Source organism: Lontra canadensis, unplaced genomic scaffold (assembly GCF_010015895.1).
Source record: "Lontra canadensis isolate GAN:19392208 unplaced genomic scaffold, GSC_riverotter_1.0 scaffold16, whole genome shotgun sequence".
Lineage (NCBI taxonomy): Eukaryota > Metazoa > Chordata > Mammalia > Carnivora > Mustelidae > Lontra > Lontra canadensis.
Genome location: NW_022631010.1, coordinates 6,784,392 through 6,803,318, shown reverse-complemented (window position 1 = coordinate 6,803,318; position 18,927 = coordinate 6,784,392). Strand labels below are relative to the sequence as shown.

Below are 18,927 nucleotides of genomic sequence, written 5' to 3'. Positions count from 1 at the left end.
ACTACCAAGGGCAGAGTTTAAAAAAATCTGAAAAGTAATCAGGAACCGTGCCTGATACATGCTAAGGTTTGAGAACAGTTCCTGTTCCCACCAGTTAGATTGAAAAAATGTAATTCAAAGAGCATTGAAAAGAGTCCTCAGAAGGGTATTCAAAATATGTACCAAAGTTTCTGTAAAGATAGCTTCCTTGAATGGGACAGCATTTATTAATATGTATTGGTTCTAATATAATTGATAAGATTTTGATTTATTATTCTAATCACTGAGTTTTCACCAAGATAGTCATTTATGATACTTCTGATTGTCGTAGTGATATTGACTCATTTATTTCAATGTTTTTACCCTTATGTTGCAGTTGCAGGATGTGAGTTTGAGTCTATGGAATGTCTACAGCAAGATGGATCCTATGTCTCTGGAGAGTTTGCTTTCAGAGGTAAGAAGCCAAATTGTATTTAACATATAAATGTTAGAGCCAGCTCAATTACCTACTAACGGTATTTAACTTGAAAAAATGCAAGATATGTTTTTGTTTGAACACTTCTTCCCTGATTGTTATCTTGAACTCCTGAGGAGGGGGAAGTGGAAGGAGGAAAAGTGATAGTGCCTCTTTCACTCTGAGGAAACCTCACCTGAGCCAAGACCAAGGCTGCCTACTAGGGTTGACATTTTTACCTAAAAACATTTTGGTTGGGCTGGGCTTCAAAAAAACAACACAGATGGTGTCTTTTTGCACTCTTTCCCTGAGATGAAATGATTGAAAAGATGGGGTTTGGCTTAAAACAATCACAGAATTAGAGCAGAGGTCAGCAAGCATAGGCTTTGTGTGCCCTCCTTCTCTGTTAGAACTGTGTTAGAACTACTCACTGGTGCCATTGTAGCCCAAGAGCAGCGGTGGACAATGCTTAAATGCATGGGTATGTCTGTGTTCCAAGGAAGCTTTATTTACAAAGATATGTGGCCTGCCCACAAGCTAGAACTTGCTGACTCCTGGATTAGAGGATCAACCTTTAATGTCTGAACTTGGAAGAAAGCTTTAAATTGGGGGGAGCAATTTCCAGTGAGGAGCAACAGATAAAACTGAGGCTACTGGAACAGGTACTGTGATTAAGCAGCTCAGTGGTGTCTCTCAGTGACCATGGCTAGGTATGCATGGAAAGAGAACAGTGTGTAGCCTTTTAATTAAGTTAGTTATGATACTAAAACCCAACAAAAGTAACAAAAACGGAAACTACAGACTAGTCTTACTTGTCAATGTTAATGTTTGTATTTTTTTCCAAAGATCATTTATTTATTTATTTAGAGAGAGTGGAAGTGAGAAACAGTGCACCAGCAGAGGGGGAGAGGGGCAGCGAGAGAGGGAGAAGCAGACCCCCACTGAGCAGGGAGCTCAATGCGGGGCTCGATGCCAGCACCCTGGTATCATGATCTGAGCTGAAGGCCAATGCTTAATTGACTGAGCCACCCAGGCATCCCTTTAATGCCTGTATTTTAAGTAAAATATTAGCAAGTAGAATCCAGTATCATGTTAGAATATTCTCTGACGAAGTGGAGTTAGGGTGCAATATTTAGTTTAGTACCAAGAAATCTATTAATGTAATCACTGTACTAATTTTTCTCCTTGAAACCATTTGTGATGATTCCATAGATGCCTAAAGGGCATTTGATAAAATTGAACATCCATTCTGTTTAAACATTTCTAATTAAATAGGAATATAAAAGAAAAATAAAACCTGAACTTTTTGTACTTTGAAAAGACCTAATCATCATCATCCTCATTCATCCATGGCTAGTCTAATTACGGAAAAAAGTGAACATGCAAAAATTTATAGTATAAGAATGCAAAAATGATAAAATTTAACCACATGGACGCCTGAGTGGCTCAATAGGTTAAGCATCTGCCTTCAGCTTAGATCATGATCCCAAGGTCCTCGGGTTGAGCTCCACATTGGGCTCCCTGCTTATTGAAGACCAGCTTCTCCCCCTCCCTCTCCCTCTGCTGCTCCTCATTGCTTGTGCTCCTCTCCCTCTCTGTCAAATAAATAAATAAGATCTTTAAAAAAGAATTAAAAAGAAAATTTAACCACAGTGAAGGACAAGAAATAAGTAGTTTAGGAGTTTCTGCAAGTGTCTGAGATCCATACCGCACTTGCATGAAGTCCTTGGAATATGAGGATGCTATACGTCACCCATGGAGGCCAAACATGACACTGTATTTTTAAGAACATTGCACACATCTCTGGAGTCAGTTGAGAGGGACCACTCAGAAGGACATTTTTAATTGCACCTCAGCCAACAATGACATCTTATAGCTGAAGAAGCAATAGTGGTAATCACCGTGGGCTATAGACCAGGCCCTTCCTGGCTTTCTGACTTCCCGTGAGCAAAATCAACTGAAGTTCAGATCCTACCCTCAAAATATTTTAATTTAGTGATTAACAAATGCACGAATGTGGTAAGACCCAGACCCAGATCAGTTATAGATCAAAATTACTTAGATCCCTACTTTAATGTCCTGATAAAAGAAAGGGTATACTTCTCTAGAGGTAAATATTACGTACTTCAGTTTTTCAGTGAAAACTTTAATAACAAAATGTCTGGCATATGATAAAAAAATTAGAAGATATAAAGTAAGAAAATTTCATTGTTAAGAAACAGTCAATAGAGAGGCACCTTGCTGGCATAGTTGGTAGAGCATGCAGTTCTTGATCTCAGGGTTGTGAGTTCAAGCCCCTTCAAGCCCCACATTGAGTGTAGAGATGACTTAAAAATAAAGTCTTAAAAAAAAAAAAAAAGAAAAAGAAAGAAACAGGCAAGAGAATTAGGTCCAAATCATGGAATTAACTAATGGAAAATTTCAAGTTACTACTAAAAATGCTAAAGAATTTCAGCAGAGACCTGAAATCTATAAAAAGAACCAAATGGAAATGTTAGAAATGAAAAATACTATACCTGAAACGAAGAATTCATTAGATTGTCTTAATAGCAGGTTAGATACAAATGAAGTGAAGTTCTGTGAACTTTGAGATAGGTCAAAGGAAGTTTCTAAACTGAAAGACCAAGAAAAAAGGACTAAGGGGAGTAAAACAGAGCATCTAGTATCTGCCAAACAATGTCAAATGATCTTACCTAGTATAGTTGAAGTACAGAAGGAAAGTAGAGAGAAAATGCAACAGGAAATCTGAATTGATAATTTCCAAGAACTTTCCAAGCTGATGAAGTAGGTCTCCAAATAGCTCATTGAACCCCACATGGGGTAAAAATTACTATACACATGTATAACAATAACCATAAATTTGTGCAGGGATCTCTTGTGGTGAGTCTACAAATGTTAACAAAATTCGATTCCAACAGCCAGAAGTATTTAAAATGCAATTCTAGTCTTCGTGTCTCTAGAAAAATTACTGAAAAAGGAGTAGTTTGTACCCATATCACTTTTTAAAAATCTACCTTATTTTCCTCTCCCTTCTCTGAGCTGTTTCATAGCCTCCAAACTTCTGTAAAACCCTCTTTTTGGGACACCTGGGTGCCTCAGTTGGTTGAGCTGCTGCCTTTGGCTCAGGTCATGATTCTGGAGTCCTGAGATCAAGTCCTGCATCAGGCTGCTTGCTCAGTGGGGAGCCTACTTCTCTCTCTCCCTTCTGCCTGCTCCTCCCCCTACTTGTGCACTCTCTCTTTTTGTCAAATAAATAAATAAAATCTAAAAAGATAAAAAATAAAACCCTCTTTTCTGTCCACCATCCAAATACTTTTTCTGCTCACGTCTATTTCCCCTTTGTCAAGACATGTAATCTTAAGCCAGAATTGATATCTAGGCTTTTTTTTTTTTTAAGATTTTTAAAAAAATTTATTTGAGAGAGAGAGAGAGAAGTGGTAGAGCATTAGAGGGGAGAAGGTCAGAGAGAGAAGCAGACTCCCCATGGAGCTGGGAGCCCGACACGGGACTCAGTCCCGGGACTCCAGCATCTTGACCTGAGCTGAAGGCAGTAGATTAACCAACTGAGCCACCCAGGTGCCCAGCATCTAGGCTTTTAATTCCCACTGGCCAGTCACTGCTGGCAGCTCTTTGAGCAGGCCCCACGCTCAGCACAGAGCCTGACACAGGGCTCGATCTCACAATCCTGAAATCATGACCTAAACCGAGATTAAGAGTCAGGTGCTCAACCGACTGAGCTACCCAGGCGCCCCTGCTTCTTGGTTTTATTAAGCAAATAATAACTTGATCCTGCTATTTCTTGGATACTGTGCTCATGCTAAAACACAGAAATAGGTAGACCTGGCCCCCACTCATACTGTTTAATGGGCTTTAGACCAATAATAGTGGTATTCTTTAGTAACTGCTGTAATCACAGTGGAACATAGAGAGTAAGGAAAATAACTGCCTGGAATTGCTCAGGATTGCTTCCCAAAGGAGTCATGTGTGGTGATCAGAGATTTTTAAAGACAGAGGAGGAGGGGATATGAGCGTTCTACCCATAGAGAAGGAATCTGTCTGAAAGCCCCTGAAATACACAGAAAGCCCCAGAATCCTCTCCTTTTGAACATTGTGAGCAACTGCTCAGACGTGAGTGCTTTCCTCTTGCCTAGTCCTTAAGCCAAGTCAACTTACTGGTGGTGCCATGATACGGACTTCGAGCCACTAGCGAGCTGGATGCCAGCCTACTGCCAAGAGTTCTGTCTAAAGTTCAGTATCCTTCTCTACCAGCCAAGAACCAAGGCACACTGCCATGGTTCTTGGGGTTTTCAGACCTTTACTGCTTATCTGACCTTGATATCTGTCTGGGCCTGTGTTCTAGATTTGGTCTCAAAGAGTCTGTGCAGATAAACTTTCCCTTCTTCATCATCAAATGCAACTGACCAATTCTGCCTACATACACAGTATCTGTTTCCACAAGTGCACCATTTGTATTAGGAAAAAGGTGGAGAATAGTGTGTCTGGTGGAAAAAACACAGGATCTGGGTATCTCTTACCTAGATACATTTCCTCTTCTGCACTTTAGTATTCCATTCTCAGGCAGGTCACTTTACTTTTCAGTACCTCAGTCTCCTTATCTATAAAGTGGGCATAGAGAAATGCAAGGCTGTTAGGACATTTTAAGATTCTGCGTGTGTGTGTGTGTGTGTGTGTATTTATATGGACATGTCATATATAATGCTATTTTAAGTATGAGAATTCATCACATCTTTCATTTCACTCATAGCATGGAACTGAAAACGTTATTTAATGATTCATTCTACCTTATTCTGTAATTAGTACTGACAAGTCCTCAGGGAATTTTTTGGAACAGAATGCCCCATCTTTTTTCATATATTCCCCAAAATGCACAGACTATCTTGGATCCTGGATCAGGGGCACCAGTTGGACCCGATAGCAGCAGGTCAGGATCCCAAACTCAGATGGTCTGGTTTACTAGGCCACGGGACAGAGGTGGTATGACAGAGCAGTCTAACCCAGGTAACTGTAGGTTACCAGTTATAAGTATGCACTTACTTGTGTGTGTGTGTGTGTGTGTGTGTAAGATACCTCTGTAAAAACAATGAGAATATTTTACAAAATGTTAACTCATGTTTGTTCTGTATTTTCTGACTTTTCTGTAGTGAATATATATTACCTGTGCATCTGTTTTTAAAGACTTTTTATTAACACAGACTCAGAAAAGAACATAAAACTAACATATAGCTTAATGAGTCATTATAAAGCAAAGCAACAGAATCTTGCCACCCCCAAAGCAATGTGCTTTTGGTCAAACCCATCACCTCTTTCCTACTCTCCCAAGAATAACACTATCATGAATTCTATGGCAGTAACCCCCTTACTTTTCTTTGCAATTTTTTCAACAAAATTTACTTCCAAAAAAACATAGTTTAACTTTGTCTCTGTGTGTGCGTGTGTGTGTGTAGGTTTTTTTTAATCTATAGGTTCCCACTCCATCACTTTGTCTCCATCCCTCATTTACTACCTATTAAGGAAAGCAGATCATTTGTCTTATAGTTGTCCTCATTGGGATTTGTTGATCACATGCCTATTGTGTTCTGTATTTCTTTACTATTGGTAGTTGAATCTAGAGTCTTCTTTTTTTTTTTTTTAAGATTTTTATTTATTTATTTATTTGACAGAGATGACAAGTAGGCAGAGAGGCAGGCAGAGAGAGAGGAGGAAGCAGGCGCCCTGCTGAGCAGAAGGCCAACTTGGGGCTCAATCCCAGGATCCTGGGATCATGACCTGAGCCAAAGGCAGAGGCTTTAACCCACTGAGCCACCCAGGTGTCCCGAATCTAGAGTTTTAATCAGTGTTTTGATTTTGGAAGGGAAAACTACTTCTGGGAGGGTGTTGTATTCTTTACAAGAAGTACATATATCTAATTGATTCTCTTTTTATTTTTGAACATTGATATGCAACCCTTAGATCTTTATTAGATTCTCTATTCACCGTTATAAAATGGTATTATTCCAATTTTGTAATTCCTTCTTCATTTATATTCTCTAAAGAGGAATACTCAACTTGCTATTTGGTTATGCAGTGGTAGAGTCCATGTGGGAAAAGCAGGATAATTGTTTGAACTCTTGATTTTATTTATCAATTTTAAAAGTAAAGTTGGCTCCCAGCCATTCTCCAAAAGTAACCAATTAGTTCTTTTTAATATGTCTCATTCTGAACTCATAGATGTAAACGTATTTGATGTTTCTGTCCATTGGAGTTATCATCTTTACTAATGTTCACATTGTCCATCTTTGGGCAGTGGCTTTAAGTTGGTCACAGATTGTTTAATACAATCCTATATAGTCCTTGATAACTTGTATATCATAGTTAGTATGTCATATAGTATGACAAGATATTCCTGGATTATTTTATACCTTTCCTCTCCCAGATCTGGAATCAGTCACTTCTCTAATAAGTTCTGGTTTCTTTGAGTGGGGAGTGGTATTTCAACACAACAGTCTAGATGCTAGGAATGCTCACTGGTATTGGTTTGGTCGTTGTTTCTAGATCTTTTCAGTGGGTAGAGCTAGGAGATTCTAGCTAGGAAATATACATATATTCATACACATATACCTGATTTTTTATCCCACAATATATATAAAACATACATAGAAAACTGTATCAGCACTGTCACTTACATGATTACTGAAAATAATTTTAGATATGTATACACATATACATCTGCATCTATCTGTAAATACAGATCATTTGGGCGGCAAGCAGCAGAGCCATTAGTAAGAATGTTGTTTATGCTAAGTATTCCTTGCAGAAGTCCATTGTGCTTTATGCCTAGGGCCAGAAGTAGAGTCAGTACATGGGTAACACAGAGCCCATAAGTCTGAGTACTTATTTATCGACTGGGAGAGGATGGAGGGGAGCATAGATCCAGCCAGTCAGTTTTAGTGCAGCAAACAGAATGCCTGCTGTGAGCAAGGCACTAGGTCAGTGCCCAACATACAAATACACTGTGTGAGTTGGACAGTAAAGATAACTTATCTGAGTATGAATTATCAGTAACTTTAAGACAAAGAGAGACACCTGGGTGGTTCAGTCAGTGAAGTGTCTGCCTTGGGCTCAGGACATGATCTCAGGGTCCTGGGATTGAGTCCCGCCTGGGGCTCCTTGCTCAGCAGGGAGCCTCCTTCTCTGCCTGCTGCTCCTGCTGCTTGTGGTCTCTCTCGGTCTCTGACAAATAAATACAATCTTTAAAAAAAAAAAAAAAAAAGACAAAGATGTTATTTGAGTATCTTAAGCAACTCGTGTGTTTTGGTTAACTCATGTGTGTTTTAAAGGAACTAATGATGTTTTAAAGGTAAGCCAGAAGCACAAAGCAATGTGTGGTAATTGGGAACAGGAATGCCTTCAGAGAGGCTGAAAAGCAGCTGGGATGGGGGAGGTAGAGAGGTTGCACCAAGAGTCAACTGGGAAAGGCACAGAGTTTTGCAATTCCCCCCCACCACCTTTAGGGCAGGGTGTGAGGGGGAAGAGGGCTATGGGCCACCCAGGGCACCACCCAACTTCTAACTAAGGTCATCTGACTTGTCCTTAAACAAAGCTGCACTGGTGTGAGCACCTTTTGTCACTGGATGTACTATCTTTTAGGTGCCTCATAAATAAGTCCCTCTCTCTAATAAAGATTGCTGAAGTAAGGCACTGGGTACACATTGTTGTCTTCTTTTTTTAAATAACTTTTTTAGAATATAATTTATACACCATAAAATTTACCCAATTTAAAGTGTACAATTCAGGAATTTTTAGTGAAATTTAGAGTTGTACAACCATCACCACAATCGAATTTTAGAACATTTTCATCAACCCCTCAAATTCCCTTGTGTTAACTTGTAATCAGTCTCTGTTTCTACCTGGCCTCATTCAAACCACTAATCTACTTTCTGTCTTTATAGATGTGCATTTTCTGGGTATTTTATATAAATGAAGCATACGCCAGGTGGTCATTTATATCTGGCCTCTTTTGGTTGTTTTTGAGGTTCATCTATGTGATAACATGTATTTGTAGTTTGCTTTTAACTTTTAAAATATATTTAAGTGATCTGGTATTTTGATAGCTGATGCTGTTTCATGATTCTGCTTTTCTAAAGTACCTCTTAATGTGACCAAATGCATTATCCTTTTTATTTTCTTCCTAGGATTTGGTGGCTTTTGAACATCAGTGGACTAGCTTCTTTGCTAATTTTGATATGGAAATTCCTTTCCTGCTGGAACTTTCTGAATCTCAGGCGGGTGAGGTATGTAAGGAAAGGGTCAAAGAGAAAAAACTGATTAACTTACTTATTTTTTCTGTTTTAGTTTTGTTAATTTTTTTCAGAATTCAACAGTACCAATCCTTATATGTTTTGGTTATTATTGCCTTAAGCTTTGTTGTATGCTGTAAAGAAGTTTTTAGCCTCCATACCAACCTACCAACCTCTATAAAGAAGTTGTTGTTTTTCTGTGTCAGCTTCTATATGAGAAGAATGCTCATTTTAGAGTCTGGTGGTACCTCTGTCGGAAAGGAATTCTATTGGGTGCTAGTTGCTAGTTACTAGGCCTAAAAATAATTTTCCACATGTGAGTAGCACTCCTTTCCTCACTTGAACCTCTAGGTAAGTTTTCTTTCCAGGCAACCAATGGTGAAATTACTAGATTCAGTGTAAAACTCACTTAATGAGTAAGCTAAGGTATCTAAATCAAGAACCAGGGCATAGGCCAGTCCCCAGAGTTAGTCACAGGGAGGATCAGAGGAGTGGTTTTGATCTTACACTTGATTCTGCCTTGGGCTTGCATTGCCAGTCCTCAGCTCTCCTGTGCTGTACTGACTTCTGACCTTTGGAGTTGGTGTTGATTTTTGTTGTCGTGCATTCACTTTTACATTTTATAAACCCCACTAATACATTGCTATTATTTTTAAGCAGTCAGTTCTCTTTTTTTAATTCTCTTTTTAATCTTGTTTTAATCCTTTTTAATCCTTTTTTAAAAGATTAAAGTAATTTTTAAAATTTCATGTATTTGTGTATGTAGTTACTGTTCTCGATGCTCTTCATTCCTTTGTGTAGATCCAGATTTCCATTGAGTATGATTTCCTTTTCCTTGAAGAGTGTCCATTAATATTTTTCACGGTGCAAATCATATGTCTGAAAAAATATCTTGATTTCACCTTCATTTTTGAAAGACGTTTTTTCCATGTATGGAATTCTTGGTTGACAGTGTTTGTCCTTTTAAGTACCTGGAAGATGCTGTTCCACTGTCTTCTCCCTTGCATTGTTAGTGATGTTCTCCTCTTTATCTTTTTTTTTTTTTTTAAGATTTTATTTATTTATTTGACAGACAGAAATCACAAGTAGGCAGAGAGGCAGGCAGAGAGAGAGAAGGGGAAGCAGGCTCCCTACCTAGCAGAGAGCCCGATGTGGGACTCGATCCCAGGACCCCGAGATCATGACCTGAGCCGAAGGCAGAGGCTTAACCCACTGAGCCACCCAGGCGTCCCTCTCCTCTTTATCTTTAATGTTCATCTTAATTTTTATTCTTTATCTTTGTTCCTCTGTATATAACTGGTCTTTTTTTTTTTCCCTCTAGCAGCTTTTAAGATTTTCTCTTTTATTACTAGTTTTGAGTAGTTTCCTCAAATTTCTTGTGCTGGGCTTTTGTTGAGCTTCTTGGATCTGTGGATTTACAGTTTTCATCAAGTTTAGAAAGTTTTTGGCCATTATTTGTCCAGATATTTTTCTGTCCACCTTTTTTCTCAGAGACTCTAATTACCTCTGTAATTAGGCCCCTTGAAGTAGTTTTGCATCTCACTGATGTGCCCTTTTCAGTTTTCTGGATTCTTTTTTCTTGTCATTACTGTGGTTCTAAGAGTGAAAGATACTCAAAATGGTATATTCTGTGACATGTCACTCCTTGTTTCATACTACCCTCTTCTCATTCCCTCCCTCTCTTCACCATTTTCCACTTGGTCCACTACCAGTAGGTAACAGATCTCTTCATTTCTGATTTATCTTTTTTTTCGTTTGCACAAATAAACAGATATCTGTGTATTTTCTCTGTATCTTTCATTGAAGGGCAAGATACATGTAGTCATTTCCCCTTCGCTTTTTTTCCCCCCAACAAGAATATGTCCTCCAACTTTCACCAAGTCAGTTCATTGAGATCTTCCTCGTTCTTTGTTATGTTTCATAGTACCCCATTGTGTGGATTTAACTTAATTTAGTCAACCATTCTCTTATGTATGCTTATTTAAGTTGTTTTCAATATTCTGCCATTACAAACAGTGCCATAGTAAATAACTTTGTTCTTATGTATTTTCAAATTGTTGGAGGTTTATATACCTCAAAATGTGATTGCTGGGTCAAAAGGTAAGTGCATATTTAATTGTGTTAGCTATTGCCAAATTTCTCTTCATGAGGGTTGACCAATTTGCATTCCCACCAGCTGTATATGAGAGTGCCTGTTTGACCACAGCCTCACCAGTAGGATGTGTTGTCACACTTTCTAATTTTTCACAGTCTTATAGATAAGAAATGGAATTTTTGAAATTGTGAGTAAGGTTGAAGAGGTTTTCATGTTTGAAGTTCACTTTATATTTTATTTTCATTTCTTTCCCCATTTTAGTATTAGTACAGTATTATTAACTAACTGGACGGGTGAGTGATCGAATAAACCTTATAGGTTATTAGGACTACTTGAGATAATGCATTTAAGTGTTTATCACAGTTCACATGGTAAACCCTCAGTAAAATTTAGCTATTTTAACATATATATAAAGAGTTTTTACAGATCAGTAAGATCTGTGAACCCCAAACTCCAATTGACGAACATCCAGAGGATGTAAGTAAACAGTTAATTACCAAAGGGAAATCCAGATGGCCATTGACTATATCTGAAATACTCTACTTCATTAGAAATCAAAGGACCATATAATAAAACAGCAATGAAATACCATTTTTCTTTTCTTTTCTTTTTTTTTTTTTTTAAGATTTTACTTATTTATTAGAGAGAGCAAGAGAGAGAAAAGAAGCAGGGGGAGTGAGAGAGGGAGAAGCAGGCTTCCTGCTGAGCAGGGAGCCTAGTGCAGGGCTCAATCCCAGAACCCTGGGATCATGACCTGAGCCGAAGGCAGATGCTTAACCGTCTGAGCCACCCAGGCATCCCAGATGTTCTTCAGAAAACAGTTTGGCAATATAGTTCTGCCTGTTTACTCTAAAATTTCATTTCCAGATCTGCTTTAAGGAAATAGAGCTGCAAATAAAATTTATGAAAAGTTGTTTATTACAGTATTATTAATAATATAAGAGAGTTAGTAGCAATACAAATTTCCAAGAATAGAAAACTATTTAATAGGCTTTGGTACAACCATATACTATGGATGTACCATAGGAAGAAAATATACCAAAATGTTAACAGTTATTGGAGATTGTAGGTGGTTTTTATTAAATTCTAAAATAAGCATATATTACTTACATAATCAGGGTGTGGGAAGAACAATAGATGTTATTTGAGTAGATTAAAATTGCCTTTTTGTGGGATAATTAAGGAATTTTTGAACCTTTTTAATACAGACCCTGCATATCAAGTTTAGATTAGTGTTTAGCCTAGTACTACTATACACACCAAGGCTGAGAAATACTTCTGTGGTTTCCTGGGAAACTTCTTTCAGTGTACTTTTAAGTTCTGTGGATTCTTTCTCAATGAAGATTTTATTTTTTACTTATTTTTAAAGATTTTATTTATTTATTTGACAGAGAGAGAGAGCACAAGTAGAGCAGCAGGCAAAGAGAGAAGGAAAAACAGGCTCTCCATTGAGTGGGGCTTAATCCCAAGCCTCTGGGATTGTGACCTGAGCCTAAGGCAGCCACTTAACCGACTTAGCCACAGGCGACCCTCAATACTGATTTTAAATTAATATGTTGGGTCCTGGGTTCAAGCCCTGCATTGGATTCCCTGTTCAGTGGCAAGTCTGCTTCTCTCTCACTTTGCCCCTCCCCCTGCTTTTGCATGCTCTCGCTCTCTCAAATAAATAAATAAAAGCTTTAATTAAAAAAATATATAAAAATAAACTGGTGTGTTAGAATTAAAATATATTCCTTTATTAGAAATGTAGAAAAACAATTTTTTTTTAATAAACATATAATGTATTTTTATCCCCAGGGGTACAGGTCTGTGAATCGCCAAGTTTACACACTTCACAGCACTCACCATAGCACATACCCTCCCCAATGTCCATAACCCCACCCCCTTCTCCCAAACCCCCTGCCCTCAGCAACCCTCAGTTTGTTTTGTGAGATTAAGAGTCACTTATGGTTTGTCTCCCTCCCAATCCCATCTTGTTTCATTCATTCTTCTCCTACCCCCTTAAGCCCCCATGTTGCATCTCCACTTCCTCATATCAGGGAGATCATATGATCGTTGTTTTTCTCCAATTGACTTATTTCGCTAAGCATGATACCCTCTAGTTCCGTCCACGTCATCGCAAATGGCAAGACTTCATTTCTTTTGATGGCTGCATAGTATTCCATTGTGTATATATACCACATCTTCTTTATCCATTCATCTGTTGATGGACATCTAGGTTCTTTCCATAGTTTGGCTATTGTAGACATTGCTGCTATAAACATTCGGGTGCACGTGCCCCTTCGGATCACTACGTTTGTATCTTTAGGGTAAATACCCAGTAGTGCAATCGCTGGGTTGTAGGGAGGCTAAGAATCTATACTCAGAAAACTATAAAGTACTCATGAAAGAAATTGAGGAAGACACAAAGAAATGGAAAAATGTTCCATGCTCCTGGATTGGAAGAATAAATATTGTGAAAATGTCTATGCTACCTAAAGCAATCTACATATTTAATGCAATTCCTATCAAAATACCATCCATTTTTTCCAAAGAAATGGAACAAATAACCCTAAAATTTATATGGAACCAGAAAAGACCTCAAATAGCCAAAGGAATATTGAAAAAGAAAGCCAAAGTTGGTGGCATCACAATTCCGGATTTCAAGCTCTATTACAAAGCTGTCATAATCAAGACAGCTTGGTACTGGCACAAAAACAGACAGATAGATCAATGGAACAGAATAGAGAGCCCAGAAATGGACCCTCGACTCTATGGTCAACTAGTCTTCGACAAAGCAGGAAAGAATGTCCAATGGAAAAAAGATGGTCTCTTCAACAAATGGTGTTGGGAAAATTGGACAGCCACATGCAGAAAAATGAAATTGGACCATTTCCTTACACCACACACGAAAATAGACCCAAAATAGATAAAGGACCTCAATGTGAGAAAGGAATCCATCAAAATCCTTGAGGAGAACACAGGCAGCAACCTCTTCGACCTCAGTGGCAGCAACATCTTCCTAGGAACATCGCCAAAGGGAAGGGAAGCAAGGACAAAAATGAACTATTGGGATTTCATCAAGATCAAAAGCTTTTGCACAGCAAAGGAAACAGTTAACAAAACCAAAAGACAACTGACAGAATGGGAGAAGATATTTGCAAACGACATATCAAATAAAGGGCTAGTGTCCAAAATCTATAAAGAACTTAGCAAACTCAGGGCACCTGGGTGGCTCAGTGGGTTAAAGCCTCTGCCTTCGGCTCAGGTCATGATCCCAGGGTCCTGGGATCGAGCCCCGCATCGGGCTTTCCGCTCAGCAGGGAGCCTGCTTCCTCCTCTCTCTCTGCCTGCCTCTCTGCCTACTTGGATCTCTGTCTGTCAAATAAATAAATAAAAACTTAAAAAAAAAAAAAGAACTTAGCAAACTCAACACCCAAAGAACAAAATCCAATCAAGAAACGGGCAGAAGACATGAACAGACATTTCTGCAAAGAAGACATCCAGATGGCCAACAGACACATGAAAAAGTGCTCCACATCACTTGGCATCAGGGAAATACAAATCAAAACCACAATGAGATACCACCTCACACCAGTCAGAATGGCTAAAATTAACAAGTCAGGAAATGACAGATGCTGGCAAGGATGTGGAGAAAGGGAAACCCTCCTACACTGTTGGTGGGAATGCAAGCTGGTGCAACCACTCTGGAAAACAGCTTGGAGGTTCCTCAAAATGTTGAAAAACAAATTTTTAATAGAGGGGAAAATTCCTACATGATTAGTAACTTGGACCGTAGGTGGTGATTTTCTTTACCTTCCATTTTCTTTTGCAGCCTCTTGTCTTTATTTCTTTTGCTGTTATTTTGTTTGTTTGCTACCTGCCCTAAAAATGCAAGTTGCTTTCTACTACATTTGTCATTCCATGTTTTTACAATAATCTGTAAACATCTCTCTCAAACACACGTACACACACACACACACACACACACACACACACACACAATACCTACATTCATATGTACATATATGAGGGGGTTTTGTGATTGTTTTATAAAATTATGATCTTAATATAGACAATATTGGCTTCTTTTCTAGCCATTCAGAAGTTACTTCAGTCATGGAATGATCTCCAGCCATATAACTGAAAACAGGTAAGTTTCTTGGGGAAGAAAGGTGAGTAATAGAGAAAATGGGACTGACCAGGAGGGTGGTTGTGAGGGAGCATCTCGGTCCCTAAGGTAGAGTCAGGAAAATACAAATTGACTTTAGTCATCACAGGGTAAGAAATTCATACCTTGAAAAATTGTCCGTTTATCGCTTTTCTATTTATATACGTATATATTTATTTTGAAATATTTGTTTATTTGAGAGAGAGAGTGCACAAGTGGGGGATAGAGGCAGAGGGAGAGGGAGAAGCAGTTCTCCTCACTGAGCAGGGAGCCCAGTGTGGGGCCCAGTGTGGAATCGATCTCAGGGCCCTAAGATCATGACCTGAGCCACCCAGGCGCCCCATCCGTATATATTTTTTTTAAATACAGTTTTAGGGGCACCTGAGTAGCTCAGTCAGTTAAGCGGCTGCTGTCTGCTCGGGTGATGATCCTGGAGTCCTAGAATCAAGTTCCACATCAGGCTCCCTGCCCAGTGGAGAGCCTGCTTCTCCCTCTGCCCCGCTCATGCTGTCTCTCTCTTGCTCTGTCTCAAATAAATAAATAAAATCTTTTAAAAAAATAAATTTTCATAATACAGGTTTATAGTAAACTAGCTTTTAAAACATTGTAACTTGCTGAAATCTAAAGAAAGGAATTTTATATTCCATCCCTACCCCCAGGAAAGCTAGGAAGCAGAATGTTCAAGGGCTAGGCAGGGATCCATAGCATGTTACGGGGAGTAAAAAAGTTCAGGCATAAATGTCCAGCCCCAGGAAGACAGGGAGCATTAGGGTTGCTGCATTTGTTTTCTTGAGGTATTTCCTTTAGCATCTCTCTTATCGTGGTAATCGGCAGGGCCCCCGCTGGTTATGGTTCCTCTGATGGATAGATGAGAGTAGATCTTTCTTTTCTTCCCTAAATCCAGTCCAATCTAAAATGAGACAAATTGCCATGGTTGGGACTTAGGGTCATCTTTTTCTGCCTAAAGAGTCATTTACCTCGAATTAAGCTTCAGAAGAAGAATCAGTCATGTTTACTTTTAGGAGCCCCTATTTGCCTGAAACTTAAGGAGATATTTTTAAGGATAATACAAGAAATATAAAAAATTTTCCACATGACACACACTAAGGGCAATTTAAGGGAAGGGTAGGGAATAAAGGAAACCGTCTTAATCTATTTTAGCTGCCGTAACAAAAATACCATAAACTGGGTTGCTTATAAACAAAAAACATTTATTTCCCTAAGTTCTGGAGACTGGTAAGTCCCAAGATTGCACTATCCCATCCAATGTCTAAGAAGGGCCCACTTCCTCTTAGAAAGCAGTCATTTCACTATAACCTTACATAGCAGAAAGGACAAGGGATCTCTCAGGAGGCTCTTTTATAAGAGCCTTTTTTATAATCTCATTCATGTGTGATCTACCCTAATGACTTAATCACCTCCCCCAAAGGCCCTACCTCCTAATACCATTACTTTGGGAGTTAGAATTTTAACATATGAATTTCGTGGGGGATATAAACATTCAGTCCGTAGCAGAAACTATCTTAAAAAATATCCTTTAGGTACTATTTGTTGAGAACATATGACATACTAAACAAGAAATAAATGATTAAAAAGTAAACCAGTCATGGAGGTGCCCAGCTGGCTCAGTCAGTAGAGTATTTGATTCTTGATCTCTGGGTCGCAGTTTAAATGCTGTGTTGGACATAGAGATTACTTAAAAAATTTTTTTTTAAAAACCCAACAGTCATGGTCTCTGCCCTTATGGAGTGTGTAGTGTGGTAGAGAAATAAGACATTAATCAAGCAACCTCACAAAATAATATAATTACAAACTCTGATTGGTGCCATGAAGGAGAAAAGAACTTGGCATTGTGAAGACTATAGCTGGAGAACATGGTCTTCTCTGAGGGGAGATCTGAATGATGAGTAAAGGTAATAAGATGAGCACCTGCGTGGCTCAATCAGTGAAATGTGCAATTCTTAATCTCAGGGTTTTGTGTTCGAGCCCCACACTGGGTATAGAGATTACTTAAAAATAAATTTTTTTTTTAAAGTGATTAAGGGAGAAAAGCATCCTGAGATGAGAGTGTAAGGAACATAAAAGAAGATGGGTTTGGTGGAATATAAGAGTTGGGGGAGAGTGACCTTCCATGGAGCCAAAGAAGTTGGCCAGGCCAGACCATACAAGTCTTCTTTGGTCATGTGAAAGATTCCAGTCCTTCTCCGGAAAATGAAATAAAGGCACTAAAAAGCTTTCCGTGTATGAAAGTTATCCCCTCTGAACTGTGGAGAATAGATTATAGGAGAGCAAGAGTGGAAGCACAGTCACTGTGAGGGGGCAGTGCAGTTGTTTGGGGAAGAAATGATGGCATCATGGATGAGGCTTGTGACCATGTGGGTTGAGGGAAATGGACAAATAGGAGTGAAACATGGTAGTTGGTTGGATTTAGAAGGTAAGGGGCGAAGAACTCGAGGCCTAAGGAGGCTTCTCAGTTCTGGCTCAGTCCCTGGGTGGATGATAATGCCATTTATTTATTGCAAGAACTAGAAGGGGAACGGGGGGTAGATAATGAAAGAGGAAAGGAGAGACAGACAGCTGAAAGTAAAACCCTGGGAATATTCAGAGGCAGATAGAGGAAGAGAATGGCTGACAAGGGAAACTGAGATGCAACAGCTCTTTCAGGGAGAGCGTGTCAGGTGCTTCTGAGAGACCAAGGAAGGGCAGGCTGAAGCCTATCCATTGGTTTTGCTATTTGCTATGTGAAAGTCACATGGTGACTTTTGCAAGAGTAATTGGAGTAAAATGACTGAGGGGTCAACTAAAGTGGACTGAGAAGTGAGCAGAAAGTGACAGCAAAAAACTAAAATAAACAGACAAGTCTAACCAAGAGAGGAGACAGAAGAAGGGGATGCATGCAGGGCAGGTAAGTGTGGCAATGAGATATTTGCAACCCTACTCTCCTCCTCCCATCCTAAAAGCTGCTCCGGAATAGTTAATGCCTCTGTTGTCTGCCTTTGGTCTGAGTATCACAACTGGTGTCATCCTTTAAAATTTCTGTTTCTATTAAATTGCTGTTGTATGAAACTGGAACCTTGCTCCATCACTGCATCATGGACAGACCTATGGAACTTTGTCCTTAAGAAGTAGAACAAGCCAGGGGCACCTGGGTGGCTCAGTGGGTTAAAGTCTCTGCCTTCGGCTCGGGTCATGATCCCAGGGTCCTGGGATCGAGCCCCACATCAGGCTCTCTGCTCAGTGGGGAGCCTGCTTCCTCCTCTCTCTCTGCCTGTCTCTCTGCCTGCTTGTGATCTCTGTCTGTCAAATAAATAAAATCTTAAAAAAAAAAAAAAGGTAGAACAAGCTGAAAATACAAACCTGGCTTGAATTTAGTTATGTCCCTAAATGATCCCTGTGGGTCAGTAGGAGGAGTTAGAGACATCTGGCATCGCTTCCCAGCAAGCAAGGAGTATTAGGGGGATTGTACTGACCTCTTTCCTCAGACTACAAGACTGAAAACCCCAAGCAGGACTGAAAACCCACTCTGAAAACCCTAAGAACCCACTTACTGGTAAGTTGCCCTAGCTAGGACTCTCTTTTCTAATCTCATTTTTGGTTTGCCACTGCAGCCCTAATAGGCAGCCGTTCGTTCTCTTTGGTAATCACTCCACACGAGACAATCTGAATGCTGGCAACTTTAACTTCCCTTCTGAAGGGCATCTGGTACGCAACACTGGTCCCAATGGGAGCTTTGCCAAACACATGGTGAGTGGCTTGACTACCTGGTGCTTAATTGGTTTTATAACCAGGGAGGAGGGAAGGATAAGGGGAACCTTTCCAGTTCATGTATTGATTTAATCTCGAAGTTGTTTTGGAGTGAAAGAAGTGATTGCAAACTCACTGTATTTTTGCGTAAGTACTAGGTGTGATTTGAAAACATCATAGTTAATTTTTAAATATTTGAAGGAAAAAG

The 18,927-nt window shown here is 39.3% G+C and overlaps 1 protein-coding gene across 2 annotated transcripts in view; it reads left to right on the top strand.

The window, feature by feature from the left end:
• CUNH20orf194 (chromosome unknown C20orf194 homolog) overlaps nt 1-18,927 on the top strand; it is a 131,533-nt gene that overhangs the window by 35,408 nt on the left and 77,198 nt on the right. For both annotated transcript variants that reach the window (XM_032859075.1, XM_032859074.1), the window contains exons 7-10: nt 356-433; nt 8,626-8,724; nt 14,902-14,957; nt 18,584-18,719. In XM_032859075.1, coding sequence (XP_032714966.1) covers nt 356-433; nt 8,626-8,724; nt 14,902-14,957; nt 18,584-18,719 — 369 coding nt within the window. The remainder of the gene's footprint in view (nt 1-355; nt 434-8,625; nt 8,725-14,901; nt 14,958-18,583; nt 18,720-18,927) is intronic.